Below are 23,743 nucleotides of genomic sequence, written 5' to 3' on the forward strand. Positions count from 1 at the left end.
AATTATATTTTTGATTTGTAATTCTTAAAATGGTTCTATTTTTGCAACGACAATATCGACGCATTCTTTCTGACTTATAACAGCAGAGTGCAACAACTTAGTATTAAGAGTTCAAACGACTCTTGGATAAAAACGCAATGAATTACAACTACTTTTTCATGTTATGAAAATATTTTGGTAATAAGTGATTATTGCCGTGAGTCTTCTGTAAGCGACATTCGACAACCGTGGATTGCTGCTCCTGAATTCTCAGCTTAAACGCCTCATACCTTGCCACATCCTTTAAACACAACACTGCCATAAGGTTTTATAGCAAACCATACTATTTTCAGACTTTAGGTAATACTAATAAGTATTGTTAATCTTGCATTACAAATCAGTTTACTTTGTCCATTACATAATTTTAAACGAAATGTAATCTTCAAACACGACACACATAAATTTTCATTAAGACGCCGTGCCTTGATCCTCGCCGGACTAGAGCTTAGGCGTCTTTGTAGCAACTTGGAACAAAGCGAAGCCTCGACATTCTTAATGAGCGGCTAAGGGTGATCCGCTGCATTTAATGAACATGCGCTTGGTCGCCGTAAGCTACGTCGTTCCTTGTTTGCTCATGCTGTCCTGGTACACTGCCCGGGTATATGTCCCGGCTTAGTACTAACCACTAATTTGAAACACTTTAGCTTGGAGTTTTAAGACGATGTAGGGTATTAGGGTTGTGAATGACGAGGACCTGAAAACAAATTATGCTTGAAATTTTAAAATATTTCAAAGGAATGAAACACATGTATCTATACAGGGTGAATTTTTCAAATGGGCCTTCAGGGCTAAATCCGAAACTATAAGGATTAGCGAAAAATGCTGAAAGGAGTTACGAGGCCGATTTTGATAAAAACTAAAATTGCATCATTAGTTTTTTAAAATATCTTTTTCCTTAGCCGGGAATCGAACGAGTTCATTTAAAAAAAAAATACGCCCCCTATATTATTGCACTATCTGATAGTGTCGCTTATAAGGATCAAATTCTGGGAAGTAATGTTATGTGACAAATTTAAGGGAAAGGAAAATTTTGAAGAAAATACATATTTTTTCCATACATTGGCATACTAATCCTTAAAGATTATACATAATATATGACTCATTTATAATTCTTTAGGACTACACATAAGTTGTTAATGTTGTCAATGTTATGACCATGACATACGGCTTAGTATGAGAAAGTAATACGTTGGAAACTAAGTTCCCGCCGTTTTAGGATGTACTTTTAAATAAAAATAGATAACTGATTAATTAGTAAATTCGTATTTTTTGTTGTTTACAACTTCGTTTTAACGTTAAATGTGATTTTCTATATCTCTTTTTCAAGTAATCACTCGGATTTCACTCAAAAAAAATCCTTCTCGCAAATTGTCAACTTTACATCTGTATTAAACGAAACTCCGCTTAAGTTAGCAAGTTTAAAATCTATTACAATGGTCCTAAAAATAACCTTAACTAAGTCGAATATAAAAATATAATTTTTTGGAGAACAAAACGTTCGCTTTCGAATGATTTGAAATATTAGGCCAAAAAAATATTAATATGCGAAATGTTTAAATTGGTGAACGGCGGGAACTTAATTGCAAAGTTAATATAAAAAAATATGTATTTTCTTAAAATTAAGGCTTTTCCTTTAGTTTGTCATTCATCATTACTTCCTAGAATTTGATCCTTATAAGCAACACTATCAGACAGTGGAATAATATAGAGGGTGTATTTTTTTTCAAAATGAACTCATTCGATTCCCGGCTAGGGAAAAAGATATTTTAAGAAAGTAATGATGCAGTTTTACTTTTTATCAAAATTGGTCTCGTAACTCCTTTCAGCTTTTTTCGCTAATCCTTATATTATGCTTGGGATTTTTTGGGAGTTTGGGATTTGGTCCTGAAGGCCCGTTTGAAAAATTCATCCTGTATATAAGTAAGTGCTCTTGTATAACCGTATGAATGAATAAATGGTTTATGTATTTTATTCATGGATAAGTATAAGTCTTCTCTTACGAAGATAATTATGAAATATATGAATAATAAGAATATGTGAAAAGTTATTCGTAGATGAGTAAATCTGTCACTTAAAAAGTATTTCTTATGGTGTACAATTTAAATAAGCTTTAATGTAACATGATTATTATTTGAACTCTTAAGTGAAACTAAATTTGGACATCTTGTACTTTGGCAAAAACCAGGGTAGGAAGATCTCCGTCAATCCTACTATACTAAGCAACAGCTTAACATACTTAATGAGAAGCTAACAAATCGCACTAGATCGCTTAATTTCCATGAGCTTCTAATCCATCATTTGTTACTTCCTTTCTTGTCATTTTCTATCTAAATAATTAATACACTAGTTTAATTTAAAATGGCGAATCTTTTAAAATAAAGCATGTAATAATTGATATCATAAATAATAAGTAATCATTGGTAAACAGCTATGGTAACAAATAGTTGAAAGCTGTATCAAAACCTTACGCCCTCGAAAGACACAGAGGATTCATATTCTTCATATTCCAATATGTAAGTTATGCTAAGATCGTTAACAATTGCATTCTATTCCACAGTATTATCCAAATAGCGGATAGCAATACGAGAAATTCAATAGCGCAAAGTAAACTGTGTTCGCAGTGGATTTGCAAGCTGTAATGCTTGTTTAACGGCAAATGAGCGGCCGGAGTTACGCATTTACTTAACTACGCCGCAATCGCACGCCTCGCAACCAGCGGTCCCGCCGCGCTCGTTACGCAAGTAGCTGGTACGGAAACCAACTTATACTAGTGTAACAGCTGCTTGTTTCTAACGATAGGTAAGCATTTTCCACCGTAACTTGAACATCTGTAATCAATTTGAAATTGTAGTAGACTTTTACCTGTGGTCGGTTAATGTGTTGCTATCTCTGAAGGAAATACTATAGCGCATGTAGAGATGCATCTAATTTGCCACTTTTTAAGCTATGGTACAGTCATGTTTAAGAGCAAGCACATTTACGGAACGACATAAGACATTTTTTTTTGCCGAAAAAATGCAGACACATTTCAAAATCCATGTAATATTCATGATCTTTTATATTTTTTCGACGATTTAATTATATTAAGCGCAATGATTTCCACTCCCACCCAACATAGTATTTTCACAACTAAATAAATAACAACATTTTAGTGAATAGCAATATGAGGAATTCAATAGAGCAAAGTAAACTGTGTTCGCAGTGGATTTGCAAGCTGTAATGCTTGTTTAACGGCAAATGAGCGGCCGCAGTTACGCATTTACGTAATGACGCCGCAATCGCACGCCTCGCAATCAGCGGTCCCGGCGCGCTCGTTACGCAAGTAGTTGGTACGAAAAGCAACTTATGCTATTGTAACTGCTTGTTTCTGTAACGATAAGCACCGCCGTGGCCCATGAGCATTTATAATCGACCCTAAACTAGTAGTAAAAGGTAACTTAAGGTCGCCTACAAATGTGATGTTATCCCTGAAGGCAATGTTGCAGTGTCTGTAGAAATAAATCTAACTGATCACATCTTTCAAGCTATGATACAGACATGACCAGGAATGTTGTTTTAAACCTGAAGTTGGTCTTTATCATGTGTATTTTCGCGCTCACGGGCGGAATTGGATATTTTTCACCGACAAATTGCAGAGACAGATTTCAAAGATAATTTAATTTGAATGATCGTTTATGTTTTTTCGATGATTTAATTCTATAAAAGCGCAAACAATTTCACTGATGCCCAACACAGTATTTTCCCAACTACGAGTATATTAGAGAATAGCGCAATACGAGGAATTCAATAGCGCAAAATAAACTGTGTTCGCAGTGGATTTGCAAGCTGTAATGCTTGTTTAACGGCAAATGAGCGGCCGGAGTTACGCATTTACGTAATGACGCCGCAATCGCACGCCTCGCAACCAGCGGTCTCGGCGCGCTCGTTACACAAGTAGCTGGTACGGAAACCAACTTATGCTGCTTGTTTCTAACGATAAGCCTTACCGCCGCATCTGTAATCGATTTGTAATCGTAGAAGGTTTACTTGTTGGCTACAAATGTGTTGTTACCCCTTAAGGCAATGTTTTCGCGTGTAAAATGTATTTAACCACTCCTCTCAAGCTTAGCACTGTTCTTACAAATCAGAAGTAGATGTAGCAAGAGTTCGCCAAAGTCGAACCACAAAGCATTTCACTAATACTGTTTATTTATAACAGTTACTTTTAGTGCTTACAACAAAGTTTGGCTTTGTATTGTTGCCGACATATTTACAACTATCATTCGTTAAACAGCAAATCAGCAGCGAAAGCCAGACAGAGTCTGCGTAATCACACGCAATCACAGTAACTCGCATTAAGTTACACTTGTATATGGCGGTAACTCTATGTTGTTTGCGTTGTGTACCAGATACCGTGACTGCTAGTTATTTGGTTTCTGGAAGTATCTGAACGTTAAGTCTAAATGTATGTTGTGATCGAAAGAATGTTGCCAACTTGATTAATGTAAATAGAAACAACTGAATGAGATTCAGAGTCTCAAAACTCTTCGAATTGAAACTTTATTATAGACAGTGGTTGAATAGATGTTACTCCACATAAGATTGTTACTCCACTGAGAAGGAATAATAGTAAACCCAGTTTATGAAATTAAATATGGGAATAAGTAAAACATGGTCTAAAACATCATAAACTACAGAATAGTGTAGGATATACGAGTAGAAAGTTAAAATTCCTCGTCAAATTGAGAATCAGTCGATTAAAAATGTCACTTTATCAGCACTAGGACCCATAACCATAAACCACAAAGCTATAACCATAAATCTGAAATGTCTTAAAGTCTAGAATTCCCTATGTCCATGAACATACTACAAGAAGACAGATAGTCTAAAGCAGAACTACCCATATTCTATCTGTATTATGTCACATGCTTATAATGTACACAATAGGTGGTAAAGTAAATATAACTTGACCGGGGAGGTATCCCCGCTACATTTCTTCCTAGCGTAAAACAGTTCCACATTTCATTAGTTGTCGATGCCGGTTGTCTGTCTATGAGGTCTACTATCCCAGTCTTCAATGCAACTTTGATCGACTTCAGATAGAACCTGGTCTATATCAAACTTGATTTAGACCAACTGGTCACAGATGTCCAAGCGCGGCAGGGACCACGTAGCATCATGTGGATTGCAAAAATCTAGCAGGGATCGAACCTGGAACACTCAGCATATGAAACACCAGTCTGACATCGTGCTGTAGGTCGTCATAAATTGCGCCCGATATTACACAGAGCAGTCAAAGATCACCATTCCGCACTGAGGCGGCATTTGGACAGCTTCCAACCTCCTATCTATGTACTGATATGTCAACCTCCTTTGTTTAATATATACGCGATTGTAATGATTGTTACATGCCTCGGAATGTAGGTCATCGAATGTGTAACTTGCTTCAATAACTGATATGTTCTAAAATCGTGCCTGTTGTGTACGTTTCTCGCTTATACATTAAAGAACTCGTATGATGTGAACAGAAATGCAAATTTCGAATTAACTCTTAATGAAAACTGGTTATTGAAGTGACTAAAGTGTGACAAATTTTACCTATAAGGTGGAGTGTTAATCTTAAAAATAGGTAGATATCACCAATTTAAGAATTACAGAACTACAAGTCAAGAATTACTAGACTTCTTAAGATTTCTGGCCTAAGTGTAAGTGACTCACCAAGGACTCAAGTAATTCTAGTGTCTAGTGTAGTAAAGTGTCAATTAATAATACATAAAAATAATCAATAAATAAGCGTATATGTCTAAATTTTTCAAAAACGCATCTCGAACAACGCAATAACTACTTATAATGAACTTTATTTCAAACCTTAACGCAATAAATCACAGTCCATAATATTCCCACCAAAGATCACAATCCCGTCGAGTCAGCTGGACGGCTTCCAAGCTATCTCGTGATGTGTCAAACAGCCACGTAGCACCATGTTAATATATAACGATAGCGATTGTCACACGTGTCATGGGGTATCGGGATTACTGACTAGTGACATGAAGCATTTCGGACGCATGTCGTTGACCAAAAAAATGTAATCTCTTAATGTGATGTAATTATATCTTGGCCGCGCAAAAATGAACCATACCTGCCCAAATAAGTATATAGTATTGCAAAATATATTTTTTTCTACCATTACCTGTGTCTGAAATTTAAGGGTTTAGAGGTAGTATAAGCACGAGTTCGCGCCTCCCAGATGGAAGCTAGGCTGAATTTGCTATTATACGAATAAATGGGCAATAATAACCAAAGCATTTCTCATTTGAAAATTTTGCCGCCCTCTAAGAAAATACCATTCTCGTGTGTTGCTTTAATCTGAACAATCAGAGCGTTGTCCTTGGACCGATAGATTAATCATTATCATAATGTGAACAGTGAAAACCTGCATTCGGTAAATAGTAAAGTACCGAAGTAAGTAGTATGTAGTGTCGGGCAGAGCTAATGTCAACTGGGCCTTATACTTAAACGCTATACGATGACAGGACAGCTGCTTCATAATTAAACAATTGGGACGATTGGTTCCGACGCCTTTAATTCATTCGGATTTAACAATAGCGTAATTTATAGCAACGCATCCACAATTTACACCCTAACTTAAGCGACTAAGGTCACACACTATCTACCCCTACGCTACCCAAATATTTGTGGTCAAACTGAGAACACTAACAAAAGATGGGTCGATACGAGAGCGTGGTGGAGACCGATTTTGTGATACTTTTTGATTCTTGTTCAAACATGTTTTGCATTAAACCTTTGTGTACAGTTTGTAACGAGTGTGTAAATATTTGAGAGTGGACCGAGCTGCGCTATAACATTGATCTACTTGGTCAAATGTAATCACAATTTTAAAGTTTTAAACTAACAAGACGTGATGTCTTATCAATTAATTATTTACATCCTTTAACGCTAGAATTTGACTCCAATATCGTCACTTTTAAAAGGAGAGATTGATAAAATGATCGTTGTCACTACATTTCCCTGTAATGTCAGAGAGAGAGAGAGATTATATTAAAATCAAATACCTTACGTACTATCATGAACTTCTCCAGGTGATAAATGGTCACTGTAGTCATTGAACATCTGTAACCTACTACAGATAAAACAGAGATTCTATCTAAAGTCAATCACAGATGCGTTGCCACTTATGTGGACTTACATGCTCGTCTCATATGTAAATCGACTGGCATCCACACCCTACCCTATTAAAGAACTATTGTATGCTAGAAATAAATATGTAAAATAAATTAGATATTACATATCTAATATTATAATATATCTAATCATATATCATCTAATCATAGTTATTAATTAGTAAAAAAAATAAGTACATATTTATTTCCGCAGTGGTCAGTCTATGTATATCATACACTCTATAACATTCCCTCATGTTTCTTTACCGCCCAAGCAAACCTTGGACACGTGTAATTTACGGCCTCAAAAACGAAAGAGGATTTCATACTAATGTTACCGCATAATTATAAATTAAACCTGCCCTCATAAAGGGCCGACTCAACGTTAAGGGCCACAATAATTCACTCGTGTATGAGCCACTCACCTCAATTTAACTTTTGCCATGAACCGGGAGGAACGGCATCGCCTTTGAAGCTGTACAATTATTTAACGTGAATTTAGGACGTGCCCTTAAACATTTTCAAATTCCCTAAAGAGTGTCTCGGATAAAGACGATTTAATTGGAAAATAAACAACATACCTAATTAGGACACATATACCCATAGACATTCAACTATATAGACTGGACATGGGGTACCTATCGTCTCCGAGTTACCAACTGGTAATAAGTTGTGCCAAACATATATCAGTCAGTGCCAAAATTTGAAGTTTTGAAGTTTTGTATGAAAGTCTTGACAATGTACGCTCTATATTCATGACAATTCTAGTTAGTAGGCAGAGATTGTCAAATTTCAGTCTTCGGTAGGCAAACTATTCGATGGATTGATTTTGAAGAGGAGTTAATCTCTGTTCTCTGTATGTAAAGTGAACTAGGCAACGCCAAAAGCAAAATCACGTGTTGCATCGATTACCACTAGTAACGTTTAATTCACGCTTCCTTGCTTCAGACACGTAACTCATGTAAACCTTATAGAAGACATTAATAAAAGTTTGAAAACATCCAACACCAGTTGGCAACTAACCAATACCTTCGGCAATCCGAATCAGACTAGACTTGTAGAACTCACTCAAGAAATGTCAGTTACCCAGCAATGGGACATAAAATGCCACTGAAAATCAGAGGCAGAATTTCACACAATCGTTCTTCACCGTTGATTCCAATGATAATAATTTCAAATATGGCGACCGAATTCGCTACGCGCTGCGTCGACACACCGATGTTCATAAATCAAACAATAAACGTGGGATTAATTAAACAGTCCCACAATAAACGTGACATTAATTAAACAAACGTAGGATGAGACAATGCAACTCTTTGTTAGCGGCCGTATAACAGCAGTGAATCACTCCCCTGGACTTTCATGCGTAATGAAATCATTCCACTGCACGTTTATTTAATGCAAATTTAACGCAGCCAGGTAATGACGAATGGCTTTTATTGTGTGTGATTTAATGCCATGTTTTTCTAGGAAATATTTACCTATTTAAAATTACAAAAGGATATTATTACCGAATCAGTGACGCAAAATAGTATAAAATACACATTATTCTTTTAACAATTTAACTAGAAAGGAATCTTTAGTTACTTCATTTTCGTACTAATAAAATCATGTTGGAATTTTTAACCTAATAACTATTACTTGCTTTAATTAAATTAGTAAACGTTAAAATCAGTTCAGTAAGCGATAACAGACAAGCACTTAAGGTAAAATTTAGACAAAGTTCGTATTTTTGTCTTATAACAACAATGTAGTTGTGAACAGAAACTAAATAATGTTATTATATCTTAGTTCTATCAGTCAATTTAAATACGAGTAGATTTTAAAAAAGTATATTTTGAAACCAAAAGGCGACGCTGGGCTAATGAAGTCGTGTTTTGCGAATTGAATTAAAATAAATGCGCCGCCGGCATTGCTTCGACTTTTTGCGGTGTACCCCTTCGAGTGTCATTGGATAACTCTTTCAAAGTGAAACGGTCGTCCTAACGTGACTTTTTTAACTCCCAAAGTAACATGTAACTTAAAAGTCAGTTTTGAAAGTCGGTAATTTCACCGTTCCACTCTCACCGCTTTAAATACGTTTATTTTAAACGTTGTCGTTACCTACCTATAATGTGTAATCTACCGAACGAGGTCGCGAATATTTCCCACTTTGTGCTTTAAAGCACAATTTTCGATGTGAAATTGCCTTGGTTATTCCCTATAAAATAACTTGAAAATGCCAGCCATTACAAAAAGCAGGTTTTTGTGTCAGGCCAATCCTTACATGGCCAGGTTATGAAATTTTTTGAAATGAATTTATAATGTATAAACAAAAGATAAGATAAATAACCTTTTATGGGTTTACAATACAGTGGATTTTTGTATATATTTTATCTCCTTTGAACTAAAACCAGTCTTCATATAAAAAAGAAAATAAGAATAATATATAGTAAGAAGTAAATGTGTAAGATTGCGAGTTTTGCTTACGCGGAACACGTGCCCGTACGGATATGAGAACTGCAAACTGTGAGCAAATATAAGGGTTGCTATCGCAAATGCGCCGCGCAGTGTTTGTGGGGGATGAAACGTTCTAGCCGAGTTACAGAGTTTTTGAGATCCGAATGATACGTTCTCTTTTATTTTATGTGAATATGCAACAATAACCAGTCTTAACTCTCGAATATTCTCGAATTTCTGCAGTAGTAGTGTGCGATTTTTACCCGACTGCGAAAGGAGGGGCTTCAATTGTCTGCATATGTATACATATGTGTATTTCTTGGTACGAAAATGTTCTAGTAAAAAAAATTTAGGAATCTTATTTTTTTTATATTAAATCAAAGAAACATTAGTACGTAAATCGATAATAATGTAGTTCATAGTAGTAATAAAATAGTAGCGAGAATTGCCTTCAAAGAATTTTTGTTCTCACGAACAGAATATGATGTTCAAAATATAATTTGATAGATATAATTATATTAAGCAATAAAGTGAAACAATATAGTCAACATATTAAAAAACAATATTACAATTGCAAATTTCAACTGAAAAGTAGCTGCAATAAACTGTTCAAAAGCGTAATTCACGCGTATTTTCAGTTAATAAAACTGGCTCGTGTGTTTCAAATACTTTTCATATGAAATAATATGTATATTATATTTAATATAATATGTTACTATGTAATTGCTTTTCTGATTGTGAAGTAAAAGTCTAAATATTTGTTTTGTCATCGTGTTGTTGTAATAGAGGAAGGGATTAAAACGAATCTAATAATTCTTTACTGTTATCCTCATACATAAATTCATACATACAGGCTCCACAGCATACCAGTGTTGCAGGTGACCACGGTTGCCTACGATATTATAGCTTAGTGGAGACCATTTCGGTTTAAGACATATGTTTATTTTATAGTAATTCTTCATATTTTTGGGTTTCCTACCCATAGGGAAAAAGGGACCCTATTACTAAGACTTCGCTGTCTGTCCGTCTGACCGTCTGTCCGTCTGTCACAGGGCTCTATCTCTGGATCCGTAATAGACAGACACTTGAAATTATGATAAAGGATGCATAACAGTGGCTGCTATAACAACAAATACTAAAAAGAAGAAGAAGTTGAAAATAAATTGAGGTCGCCATACAAGAAACCGCTATTTCTCGACGTTTTTCGCTTTATCTATTGAACTGTAACAGGTGTAGTTCAAATTTTCACAATATATTTACCTTTTCCTTTTCCACTTTCCTTTTCTTCTGCCTCTGACGGATTAAGTAGTAACGATAGTTTTGAAAGTATCCCTCCCTTAAATATAACCCTAGATTCTTATTTCTCAGATGTACTGAAAAATTTTAATGTTGTCCATATAAATGCACAGAGCATTCCAGCACATTACCCCGACTTGTTGTCAACATTTGATAGCACACATATTCATGCTATTCTGGTTTCAGAGTCATGGCTTAAGCCTTGTCTTCCATCAACAGCTTATTCTATCCCCGGATTTCATCTTATCCGCAACGATCGCACTGCTCGGGGCGGTGGGGGAGTTGCAATATACCTTCGTTCCCATATCCCTTTTTCAGTCATAAGTAAGTCACAGCAGGACACTTCTGGGAACGAATCTGAACATCTATTTTTGGAAGTCCATCTTTCCAATGTCAAGGTACTTCTCGGTGCTTTTTATAGCCCCTCACTTAGCGTTGACTATTTCTCCTGCCTAGACAAACTGCTTGAAGATTTATGTCCACTTTTCGACCACACTATTATTATGGGTGAGTTTAATACTTGTTTACTCAAGCAGGATGTCAGATCTCACAAACTACTGTCCCTAGTCGATGCTGCTAATCTACATATACTTCCTGTAGCGTGGGATGGTGAATGATGGTGTTATCTACTAATAGTTCTACGAAATATAAAAGTCCACAAACGATAGAAGGCACAGTTTATTCAGTTCCACACATACACAGTATACACAAAAATAGAAGGAAGAAGAAGCGATAGCAAGAGAAAGTCTTAGGCACAAGAAACAATATTAACAATAAATACGCGCGCGAAGCGAACATATAAAAGCGAGTAGCGAGTGGCACAGGTAACGCGTCGGACGGTATTGGGTCGACTGGCGATGCCGGCGAGGCCGAGGCGGCGTGGCGAGCGCGGTGATGCGCTCGCGCCTATGTCTATAGCTATACGGCACCGTGCAGTGTCTTCTTAACTACTTAGTGTCGCGCGGCGATGCCTGTCCATTTAATTTATTTTATAATTGTGAATGTGTTATGAATGTATGTATGTATGTGAATGTGTAGTGCATGTCAGTGTTATGTAAATAGGTAAATAGTATATATATAATAAATATATGAAATATAATAATGTGAAATGTTAAGTGTAAAATAAATATTATAATAATAATAATGTAAGTTACCCACAACACTCCCCTCCAGAGACCGTGTCTACGGGCGATAATAATCAGGGAATCGTACCTGTCTTCCTGAGCGTGTCGTCTTTGTATGAAAGGAGTCTTGGGGAATTGGGATAGGAGGTTGAGGATCGGGTTCAGAAGGAGGATCGGAAGGAAAATCAGAGCTTGCTTGGGCGTTTGAATCGTCAAACAGCAAGTAGGCTGGCTTTAATCGGTCTATGCTTACTGTGACGTCTTTTCCTTTTATTTGAATTCTGAAGGTCTTAGCACCTCTCTTCAGAACTTTGTGTGGTCCCGTGTAGGCCGGTTGAAGTGAACCACGTAACACTTCTTCCCTTAGGAATACGTGACTACAAGTGGCAAGGTCTTTATACACGAAGATTTTGTTCTTTGAATGGTGTTGGGTTGGGACGGGATGTAGCTTCTCGGCAAAGGACTTCATGCGCGCCGAGAAGTCTGTGATGTCGGTCGTATAATTTGGCACATTGTGACCGAAAAATTCGCCGGGGAGTCTGAGTGGCTCACCATAGACTAACTCAGCGGAAGAAGAGTTAAGATCTTCTTTAAAGGCGCTCCTAATGCCGAGAAGAACATAGGGTAAGGATTCGGTCCATCTTACGTCGGCGTGACAGGTAATAGCTGCCTTCAACTGTCGGTGGAATCGTTCCACCAAGCCGTTGCACTGTGGGTGGTACGCGGTAGTCTTACGGTGATGGAAACCGATGGACTGGGACAATTGCTGGAACAAAGCTGATTCGAATTGTCTGCCGCGGTCGGTTACAATGTCCGTGGGGCAACCGAATCGCGACACCCAACAGCTTATGAACGCTTTGGCTACCGTCTCAGCTGTGATTTCGGTAAGCGGTATAGCTTCCGGCCATCGCGTAAAGCGATCGACGGCTGTGAGACAATATCGAAAGTTTCCGCTAGGTGGTAATGGGCCGATCAGATCCAGGTGAACATGTCTGAAACGCGCCGAAGGCAAATCGTATGTACCGAAAGGTGATGTGACATGTCTGTTTACCTTGGTGCGCTGGCAACTCAAACATGACCTGGACCACTCACGGCATTGCTTACGCATGAGAGGCCAAACAAAGCGCTGCGCGACGAGCTTGGTGGAAACGTTGGGACCGGGATGACTGAGTGAGTGAAGGCAATTAAATACCTGTTGACGAAGATTTTTGGGGACGAAAGGTCTGGGCGTCGGTGTACTGACGTCGCAGTACAATTCCGTGCGGCACCCAGGAATACTCATCCGTTCAAGGCGAAGTGAACTATCGCCTGATAGGTACTCAGTTAGTTCCGGGTCTGTCAGTTGTTCTCGGGCAAGCTCTTCTAAGTTAACTGGCAATGACAGTTCGTCTATGCGAGAGAGCGTGTCAGCAACGATGTTGTCCTTACCAGATATGTGTTTAATGTCCGTTGTGAATTGTGCTATAAAATCCAGATGTCTAAATTGACGCGGTGTGCAATTATGTTTACGTTCGTGGAACGCAAAGCACAACGGCTTATGGTCTGTATAAATAGTAAAATGAGTAGCCTCTAGCATGTGTCGAAAATATTTTATATTCTCATAGATGGCAAGGAGTTCACGGTCGTATGGTGAATATTTGGTTTGTGACGGACTCAACTTGCGTGAGAAAAATGCTAGAGGCTCCCAGTGACCATTCCTACGTTGTTGTAGGACTCCACCGATGGCAGTATCGGAGGCGTCTGTAACCAACCCTAGTTCTAAGGAGGAGTCTGGATGTGCAAGCATTGCTGCATTGCACAAGCTCTCCTTGCACTCCTCGAATGCTCTCAATGAGTCGCCGTGTATGTCGACGGGCTGCGAAGCTCTGATGGAACCGGTCAACAAGGAGTTCAACGGTGCTTGGATTTGGGCGGCATGTGGAATAAACCTACGGTAGAAATTTACCATGCCCAGAAATCTGCGTAATTGCCTTGCTGTTTTAGGGGGCGGAAACTCCTTGATGGCCAGCACCTTACTTTCCAAAGGCTTGGTGCCGCGCTCGGAGATGTGGTAGCCTAGAAATGTTACCTCTCGTTCGCCGAAGACGCACTTGGCGGTGTTGATGAGTACACCGTATTCCTCCATCCTGGTGAAGAGTTGACGAAGGTGTTCCTCGTGCTCTGATTCGTCTTTGGAAAATACCAAGAAATCGTCTAGGTACGGATAACAAAATTCTAGGCCCCGAGTCATTTCGTCAACAAACCTTTGGAATGTTTGACCAGCGTTCCGCAGACCAAACGTCATAAACGGAAACTCAAAGAGTCCAAACGGTGTGGTGATTGCCGTTTTTTGGATGTCATCCTCAAATACTGGTATCTGATTGTAAGCTTTAACTAAGTCGATAGTGGAAAAGATCTTACAACCAGATAAATTGTGAGCAAAATCATGGATGTGCCGAATGGGGTACCTATCAGGGATGGTCCTGGAGTTGAGCATCCTGTAGTCGCCGCACGGACGCCAGCCGTTGTCCTTTTTGGGGGCTAGGTGGAGGGGCGACGACCAGGGACTCTCAGATGGTCGAGCAGTCCCATTCGCTAACATACACTCGAACTCTGACTTGGCAATTTTCAGTTTATCAGGTGCGAGGCGCCGAGGTGCACATGACACTGGAGGACCTGGAGTGGTGCGGATGTGATGTATAGTGTTGTGTTTAGGTGTATGTGGTGTACCTGCAGGCCGCACGACACTCTGAAATTTTGACAATAAATTTTTATATTTGGTACAAACAGACAAAACCTTAACACTATATATTAATCTACCTGTTGCATCGATAGTGGCTACAGTTGATGCATTTGTTAAACTATCGACTAGGCGTTTATTACTTATATCTACAATTAACTTATAATGTGACAAAAAATCAACGCCAATAATTGCCTTTGTGACATCGGCCACGACAAAGCGCCACACATAATCTCTACGGAGTCCTAAATTGAGTTTAAGCTCAAGATAACCATAAGTGTCTATAGGGGTACCGTTAGCCGCACACAATTGATAGTCGGTCTTCGCGCGTTGCTGCCGGAGCTCCGATCGAGGGAAGACGCACAGATCGCTTCCTGTGTCGACCAGGAACTCCACTCCCAGGGTGCGGTCGGTGATGAAAAGGCGACCCGTTGATGCGTGGCAATCACTTGTCGCCATTACTGATTGCCTTGGGAGTTTCCCGCCATGAAGTCGCACGGTTTAATGCATTTCTTTGCGTGGGCCCCATGTTTTTGGTGGTACCAACAAATGGGGTACCGGCGGTAGCTTGAGAGTGACCGCTGTGACCGTGAGCGTGATCGGTGTTGTTGTCCCATCTCTCGATGTCTGGGCCGCGATCGGTTGACCTGTATGGTCAATTCACTGACCTGTTTTTTCAGATCGGCTATCTCACGCATTAAAAAGTCTATGGGGGCTGTGGTTATCGATGATGTAGCCGCTACTTGACATGTTGGGGTGCCGAGGTCGTATATTCTGTCTGCGAGATCAGCTAGACCGTCGAGGCAGAGGGTGGCCTGGGATGCGACTATGGGTTGCATGGCCGATGGTAGACGGCTAGTCCATATAGTGCGCAGGACGTCATGTGGCATGCCGGGGCCGGCGAGATGTTGGAGGTGTCGGAGGAATTGTGACGGTTTCCGTGAGCCAAGTTGTTCGTGCATTAAAAGTTGCATAACTTTATTTTCACGCGACACTGAGAGTCTTTTTATTAGTTCACTCTTCAATCTTTCATAGCTAGGCGGCCCGGTGAGGATGTCCTCGATTTCCCCGGCGTACTGCCGATCCAGGTTACCGAACACGTGGTGAAATTTTGTTTCGTCGTCCACTATATTGGCGATCTTAAATTGACCCTCTACTTGGGCAAACCATATCGTGGGTTTCTCTGGCCAGAATGGTGGTATCTTTACGTGAATCGCGTTGGTCTCGGTCGTCTTCACGCGCTCCGCCATCTTGATAGGACGACGTGGCCGTGTGTTCACTTGTGAGCGCGCTGTTTCGGATCCGCTATCACTGGACATTTTAGCACGTGTTTGTGCGGGGTCACCAATTTGTAGCGTGGGATGGTGAATGATGGTGTTATCTACTAATAGTTCTACGAAATATAAAAGTCCACAAACGATAGAAGGCACAGTTTATTCAGTTCCACACATACACAGTATACACAAAAATAGAAGGAAGAAGAAGCGATAGCAAGAGAAAGTCTTAGGCACAAGAAACAATATTAACAATAAATACGCGCGCGAAGCGAACATATAAAAGCGAGTAGCGAGTGGCACAGGTAACGCGTCGGACGGTATTGGGTCGACTGGCGATGCCGGCGAGGCCGAGGCGGCGTGGCGAGCGCGGTGATGCGCTCGCGCCTATGTCTATAGCTATACGGCACCGTGCAGTGTCTTCTTAACTACTTAGTGTCGCGCGGCGATGCCTGTCCATTTAATTTATTTTATAATTGTGAATGTGTTATGAATGTATGTATGTATGTGAATGTGTAGTGCATGTCAGTGTTATGTAAATAGGTAAATAGTATATATATAATAAATATATGAAATATAATAATGTGAAATGTTAAGTGTAAAATAAATATTATAATAATAATAATGTAAGTTACCCACACTTCCTCTCAGTGCAACACACTTCTTCCCTAACTGCGAACCATCTCTCCTTGATTTAATGATCATTTCATCATTGGATCATATTGCAAAGTATGGCCAGTGTGCGGCTGAGGGTTTTTCATACCATGACCTCCTCTATTTGTCATACAAAATCCGACCTCCCAAGGCTAAGTCAAGGATCCTCCTTCAGCGTAATTTTAGTGGAATGGATCTAGTTAAACTACGACATGACGCTGCAAATACTGATTGGGGTATGATAGAACGTTTAAGTACTGTGGACGAGCAGGTGGCACTCTTTAATTCTTTGCTTGTGCAACTGTATGACTTGCACGCCCCTGTTCGTCCAGTTCGTATTCGGCATCTACCTGCTCCATGGCTTACAGACGAGGTGAAGACATTAATAAATAAAAAAAATACTGCCAAATCGAAATACAAGTTAGATGCTAGTGATGGTAATCTTGATCGGTACAAATCCGCAAGAAATCGCTGCAATATGATGTGCAGAGATTTACAACGACGCCATATTCACAAATCCGTACAAAATGAAGACCCTAGTAGGGTCTGGAAATTTCTCAAAACATTAGGAATTGGGAAAAAACCTAAAAATTATCATCCAAATAATTTAGACTTAAACGATTTAAATCGTCATTTTTCTGCCACTTCTTGCATCGATAGCAAAACAAAAGATCATACTCTAAATCACTTATCACACTTTCCCAATCCAAATTCTCCTTTATTTTCTTTTAGTCAATTTTCGGATCGTGATGTGGAGAGGGCGATACTCTCTATTTCCTCAAATGCGGTCGGTAGCGATTGCATTAGCCGTAAAATGATCATCCCACTCCTCGACATACTCCTTCCTACTATTACCTTCATGGTAAATAGTTCTATCCATAATAACACATTCCCTTCTTCTTGGAAAGACGCCAATGTTATTCCTTTACCCAAAAAATCCAACCCATCCGACTTTACCGTTTTCAGACCCATATCCATACTTTCTTTCCTGTCTAAAGTCCTAGAGCGCCTCATCCATCAACAGCTTAGCTCCTTCCTTGCCACTCATGCTCTTTTAAATCCTTTGCAATCCGGTTTCCGTCAAGGACATAGTACGGCTACTGCATTGCTAAAAATAACCGACGACATACGCATGGGGATGGATAATCAACAGTTGACAGTACTAACACTGCTGGATTTTAGCAATGTCTTTAACACTGTTGATTTTGACGTCCTCTTGGGGGTTTTGCGTTCTCTCTACATATCTCCGACGGCAATTGATTGGTTTCGTAGTTACTTATTTGGGCGCCGGCAGCGTATTCAAATTGATGACATTTTTTCCAATTGGTCGAGTACAACTGCCGGAGTACCTCAAGGTGGCGTGTTGTCACCCCTCCTTTTTACTATTTTCATTAATTCTATTAGTCTACACCTAACTTCTCTCTACCATCTATATGCAGACGATTTGCAGATTTACAACCATGCTAGTCTAAGTAACTTGCAGAATGCCATTAAGAACACCAACTCCGACCTGACTTGTATTTCAATTTGGAGTAAAACGTATGGATTGAAATTAAATGCTGCTAAATCTCAGGCCATTATCATAGGGAGTCCGCGTTTGGTTTCAAGAATCGACTGGCACCAGGTACCTCCAATAACACTGGATAACAACGTCATCCCTTAAAGTAACGTGGTTAGAAATTTAGGTATCGTCATAGACCAGCATCTTTCGTGGACACCACAGATCACTGAAGTCAGCAAGAAGCTCTTTGCTGCAGTGGGCTCTCTTCGTAGATTGAAAAATGTGTTACCTATTCCCACTAAAATTACGCTTGCGCAGTCACTACTTTTACCTATACTTGACTATGCCGATGTGTGCTATCCTGACATTACTGAGGAGCAACTAAATAAGCTTGAGCGTCTTCAAAATTTTTGTATACGGTTCATATTTGGGTTACGTAAATATGATCATGTTTCAGAATATCGTGCTAAGCTCAAGTGGCTCCCAATTCGCCTTCGCCGTAATGCTCACATTTTATCTCTTCTATATTGTGTACTATTTAATCCGGCTTCTCCTCCATACCTCAAGCAGCGATTTCAGTTTCTCCATCTGTCCCATGACCGATCCCTTCGCTCCACCGAAAACCATGCTCTCCTTACTCCATTCCACTTAACATCTTACTACAAGAAATCCTTCACAGTTTCAGCTATCCGTCTATGGAACTCTCTTCCTGTATCTATTCGCAATGCTCAATCCCTATGCTCCTTCAAAAATCTAGTAAAATGTCATTATCGTCAGCTCTAACTCTATCTCTGTTTCGTTTCTCTCCCATATGCTCTTGCTATGTGTAATTTTATTTCTTTGTTTGTTTTATCTGTCACAACTCTGTTAAATCTAGCTCCTTTCTTTTAAATACGTATGTCTTTCATTAATTTGTTCCAAAATTTGTATTTTATTCCTTACAACTGTTATTTGCACCCTACCTCTTATTCTATCTCTTGTTACTTTAACTCCGCACCCTGTAGGTTGCCTGGAAGAGATCGCTGATTAGCGATAAGGTCGCCTATTGTATTTTTAAAATTATAATTTTCCTTGTGTATATTTCTTTTATGGGTACAATAAAGCATATTATTATTATTATTATTTATTTCAGTGGCAGTGGTACGAAACCCTCCGTGTGTGAGTTCGACTTGCACTTGGCCAATTATTAATATTATTTTATTCATGTAATTTACCGAATAAATTAATTTTGTTTCTTTCTTTCATTATAAACTCAGGTTGTTTAAACAGTTGTTTGGCAGCTTTTTTTGGCAACTGCGTTTGGCCCCCCAGGATCGGACGCCCGGTGTGACCGCCCTTCCCCCCCCTTCCCCCCCCCCTTCCCCCTAAGCCGCTAGAGCGTGGAAGCCATCTTTTAGTAAATGGTCACGGCCCCCCATACACCAGATGTAACGCTCGTATAAGTGTTTACAATACTTGTGAAATAAGTAGACGAAATAAAAGAAAAAGGCCCTAAAAACTTTGACAAAACTGTGTTAAAATTGTGCCATAACGACATGATTAAAATTCAATAACCCAACAGAAAAGATTAATAAGATTAGGAATAAAAACACATCAATCTCATCATGTCTCCATTCTCACTAAATACTTAAAACCATTTCTAGTACTCCTTATCTTATTACCCTTAACGTTTTGAAAATACTTCCGCTTTTATTAAAGAAAGATCTTAATGAGTTTAATCCATTGTATCAACTCGATTTAATAGAAGTTCTCACAAGAATCTAGTAACGGTTTTAAAGAAAACGGTGATTAAACTAAAAGTGTTTTCAGAAGTGAATTAAGTCGGCAGGTAGAATAAAGTGGATGAACATCCTGTAGAGAATTGCTTCAGGAAGTTTATGTTGGTAATTAGCACCGATTTTGCGGCGCTGCGGAAGGGAATCTAGGATGTGGTCGCTTCATTTGTTACTGATATCGTGGCTGAAGAATTTATCTGGAGATAGGTCAGATAGAAATAATAATTCACGAAGTGCGAATCGAATTCGCGCCCTCAGGGTTCCGTACCTATTATGGTTCAATCGTTAAAGCGAAAACCCTGAAAAGTAGCGGTTTCTTGTATAGCAACCTCCATTTATTTTCAAGATATTTTTATTTGAACTATTCGTTGATGATGATGTTATAGCGACCACAGTTATATGACTACCTGCTCTATTTAGTACGGTTCAAGAGATAAAGCTCTGTGACAAACACACAGACTCAGTAATAGGGTTCTGTTTTTACCTTTTGGGTACGGAACCCTAAGAAGGAAGACAAATATAAAAAATACTTACAGAAATTACCGCTAGGTTGGTAATTGAACACATTTACGACGCAGACTAAATAAAATTTCCATTATCACGGTAACGTGTGATTAATAAACTACTCACATGGCTATAATATTATGATATCGGTGATATCGGTAAAATTTATGTTTTCAGGCTACTATATCTGATAATCAGTTATAATTTCAATAATAATAAAGTTTATGTAAACTATATTTATAACAAAGCTGCTGCCTTTTAAATATGTGTCTACTTTTTTAGTCTAATCTAAACGCTTACTTCTATTTAACGAATTACATATTAATTTTTAAACATATTTGTGTTATGGTGGTGTTGTTTTTATTAAAGTCCACAAACTGAAAAACAAAAGGTCCCCATATGCTTTTTCATTTCTGCCTAAAGAGTTTATTACATCTCACTTGTATACTACAGACGGTATCTCAGGTAACATTAAACACACTGCTTTTAAAAACTTGACAGAAGGCCCTCACATCGAATTACGTAAAGAGGCCCTTATTTAAATTCGTCGCGAGCGCATTCAACGCGCTGATTTAGGGCCGCCATTACAGAGATCATCGCGCGATTCCGGCGCTCTACTTCGTCATTCAGCTACTCACTTACTTACATTGTTTTTTGTACAAGGTTTAATTGAGCCCTTTTTACCCGACTGTTCGATTAGTAAAATTTATTGTTTTTTCATGCACTAATTTAGAGTCGCTATTACAGACATCAACGCGCGATTCCGGTACTCTACTTCGTCATTCAGCTACTTCGCTACGTCACTCACTTACTTGCATTATTTTTGTAGCAGGTTTAATTAAGCCCTTTTTTGATTTGTCCATATTATTGGATATTTTATGCACTAATGTAGCACGAGTCGCTATTACAGGCATAAAATCGCGATTTCGTACTCTGCTCTCTAATTCGCCTACTGACATAAGTAGGTATTATGCTTTAAATTTTATATATATTTTTTATGTTTAGGTTTATTAATGGATCGAATTCGTTACGTGTTATTTGTGTTATTTGCACACTGATTTAATTTTATTTAACCCTGCAATATTAATCTTATTTTATTTGATATCAAGGCAAAACTACAGTGCTCTTCCTGTAGTTTAGTTAATTATTTACTTTCATTATTTTTGTAAAAAATTAATTGATTACGATTTTTAATTTATATTTTTTTACTACTACCTACGCGCTGATTTAAAACCGCCATTACAGAGAGATCAAGTCGCAATTCCGGTACTCTACTTCGTCATTCAGCTACTTACAACGTTTTTGTTCGATGTTTAATTGAGCCTTTTTTCATTACCCTGATCCGTCATTCCGCGTTGTTTTCGTAAAAGGTTCAATTGAGTACGTTTTCATTAATCAATTCCTTGTGCATACCACGCTAATTTAGTACGAGTACAAAGATCAAAGCTAAATTCCGCTTACTCGTATTGTTTTATTTAAAAGTTTTACTGCATTCATCCGTATTAGTATATTGTGTGTATTCTCATTACTTGTTTTGTTTTTAATTAGACTTTGTAAAAGCATGAAATTTTGCGGAAGATATTCTTGACAATTTAATTTAAATGGTTGGTCAAAGGTTAGATGAAAGTTTGATTCTTGTTTGCTTTACCTTTGTACAACAAAGAAATTATAAAAATCAAAAAAAAGTTTTTTTTGTTAAATGTATACATTAACATCATACTCATTTGTAAATTCGTACTTCTTAAATTATGCCTAAATTGAAGTCTATCCTTTTTCATAATACACAGCAAATCAAAACATACGTTTTTATTCCAACAAAATCGTACTTAATACGCGGGTGAAGCGGAGGGTGAAAAAGTAGCGTGCAATACGGTACCATACGGCAAAATAATTGCATAAAATATACTCATATGGTACAAATCCGGCCAGATGGTGCGTACAAGCTACGTGATCAATACGTAACAAATCGCGAACAGTTCAATTCGAAGACGATTTATCACAATGGAAGGCTCGTTCGCGCGGCCGCTCACGTGCGCCTTATCGGTACAAAGGTGCAAACGACGCCGGAAACGGCATTCATGTGACAATTTTGATATATACCCGCTATCTTCAAAGCGGCATTTGCGTGTTTGGGAATAGCAGAGACAAAGTTTACATAAAGCTCATCAACGCAAAGACTTTGTATGTTGAACAGTTTAGGAATATTTTTCCTATTTGAATACAGACTAAGGACTAGTTAAGGTTTTCAAGTAAAATAAAGTAAATACATGAACTTCATAAAGTCATCCATCTTGTAACAATTATTATACTCATAGTGATTAACACTTCAAATTAAAGAAATATACATCGGACTAAGGAACAGCCATGGTAGCCAACTGTGGTTCTTCTTTTAATTAAAGTATTAACTATCGTTAATTCCCCTACTCGAAAAATTACTAAGATGTGAGATACATCTTCGCTTTGTTTTCAACTTGTTCATGCACAAAGCACACGAGAAAATCAGGAACGCTGAAATGCGAACACGATTTACCACAATGGAACACTTTCGGAGACCCGTTCCCGTGGCCCTTATCGACAGAAAGGTGCAAACGTTGCTCCCGGAAACGATAGGGATGTGACGCCGAACGCTTCGGCATGGAATTTCCAATTTCAAAAAATACACAGCAAGTACAGGAGAAATATACATTTTTCAATATCTGGAGCACGCGGCATGAGAAAATTTGCAACCACTTTCCCGAGAGTAGCAATGCATGTGACTTGTATTCATAAAACAAATGACACGGCACATTAAAATAAGATAGAAAACTGCAATTGAAATGCGTTTTTTGGAAAGGAAGCAAAGGCACTCACCCTGAGTAAGTGGCTCATGGACCTTTGTAATAAACCCCTAATAACATTACAACCCTACTTGAGATTGAACACAGAGGCGTTGCCCTGAAGACTAAATTGGAATGCCTTAGCCCAAACAAAGACTTCTCCTACCTTCAGCAAGCTAACTAGAGTAGATAGGTTTATTATTAGAGGTATTAGAGTTAAAATATTTATTACTGCTATATTATGTCTACTACCCCATTATCGTCTCATATACGAGTACTAACTTGATTTACATTACAATATATCAATGTAAGAACACAATAAAATGGAATGAATTTGACAACAACTTTTTGGACAAAAAGAGACATTCTCCTGATAAATTATGGCCCATTTGTAATTTTTATAGCAGTCGACAGCGCAGGTAACGAGTTCATTTTCATTATT

At 38.5% G+C, this 23,743-nt stretch overlaps 1 protein-coding gene across 1 annotated transcript; it reads right to left on the minus strand.

Annotated features, from left to right (window-relative positions):
* Positions 1-15,087: 15,087 nt before the first annotated feature.
* On the minus strand, positions 15,088-16,406 carry LOC140749734 (uncharacterized). Its single transcript, XM_073082880.1, has one exon. The coding sequence runs from the start codon at positions 16,094-16,096 to the stop codon at positions 15,236-15,238; it is 861 nt and encodes a 286-aa protein (XP_072938981.1). The 5' UTR covers positions 16,097-16,406; the 3' UTR covers positions 15,088-15,235.
* Between the last annotated feature and the right edge of the window lie 7,337 nt (positions 16,407-23,743).

This window comes from Epargyreus clarus, unplaced genomic scaffold (genome assembly GCF_041222505.1).
Source record: "Epargyreus clarus isolate Ecla_fem2 unplaced genomic scaffold, WU_Ecla_fem_2.2 ptg000018l, whole genome shotgun sequence".
NCBI classification, from domain to species: domain Eukaryota; kingdom Metazoa; phylum Arthropoda; class Insecta; order Lepidoptera; family Hesperiidae; genus Epargyreus; species Epargyreus clarus.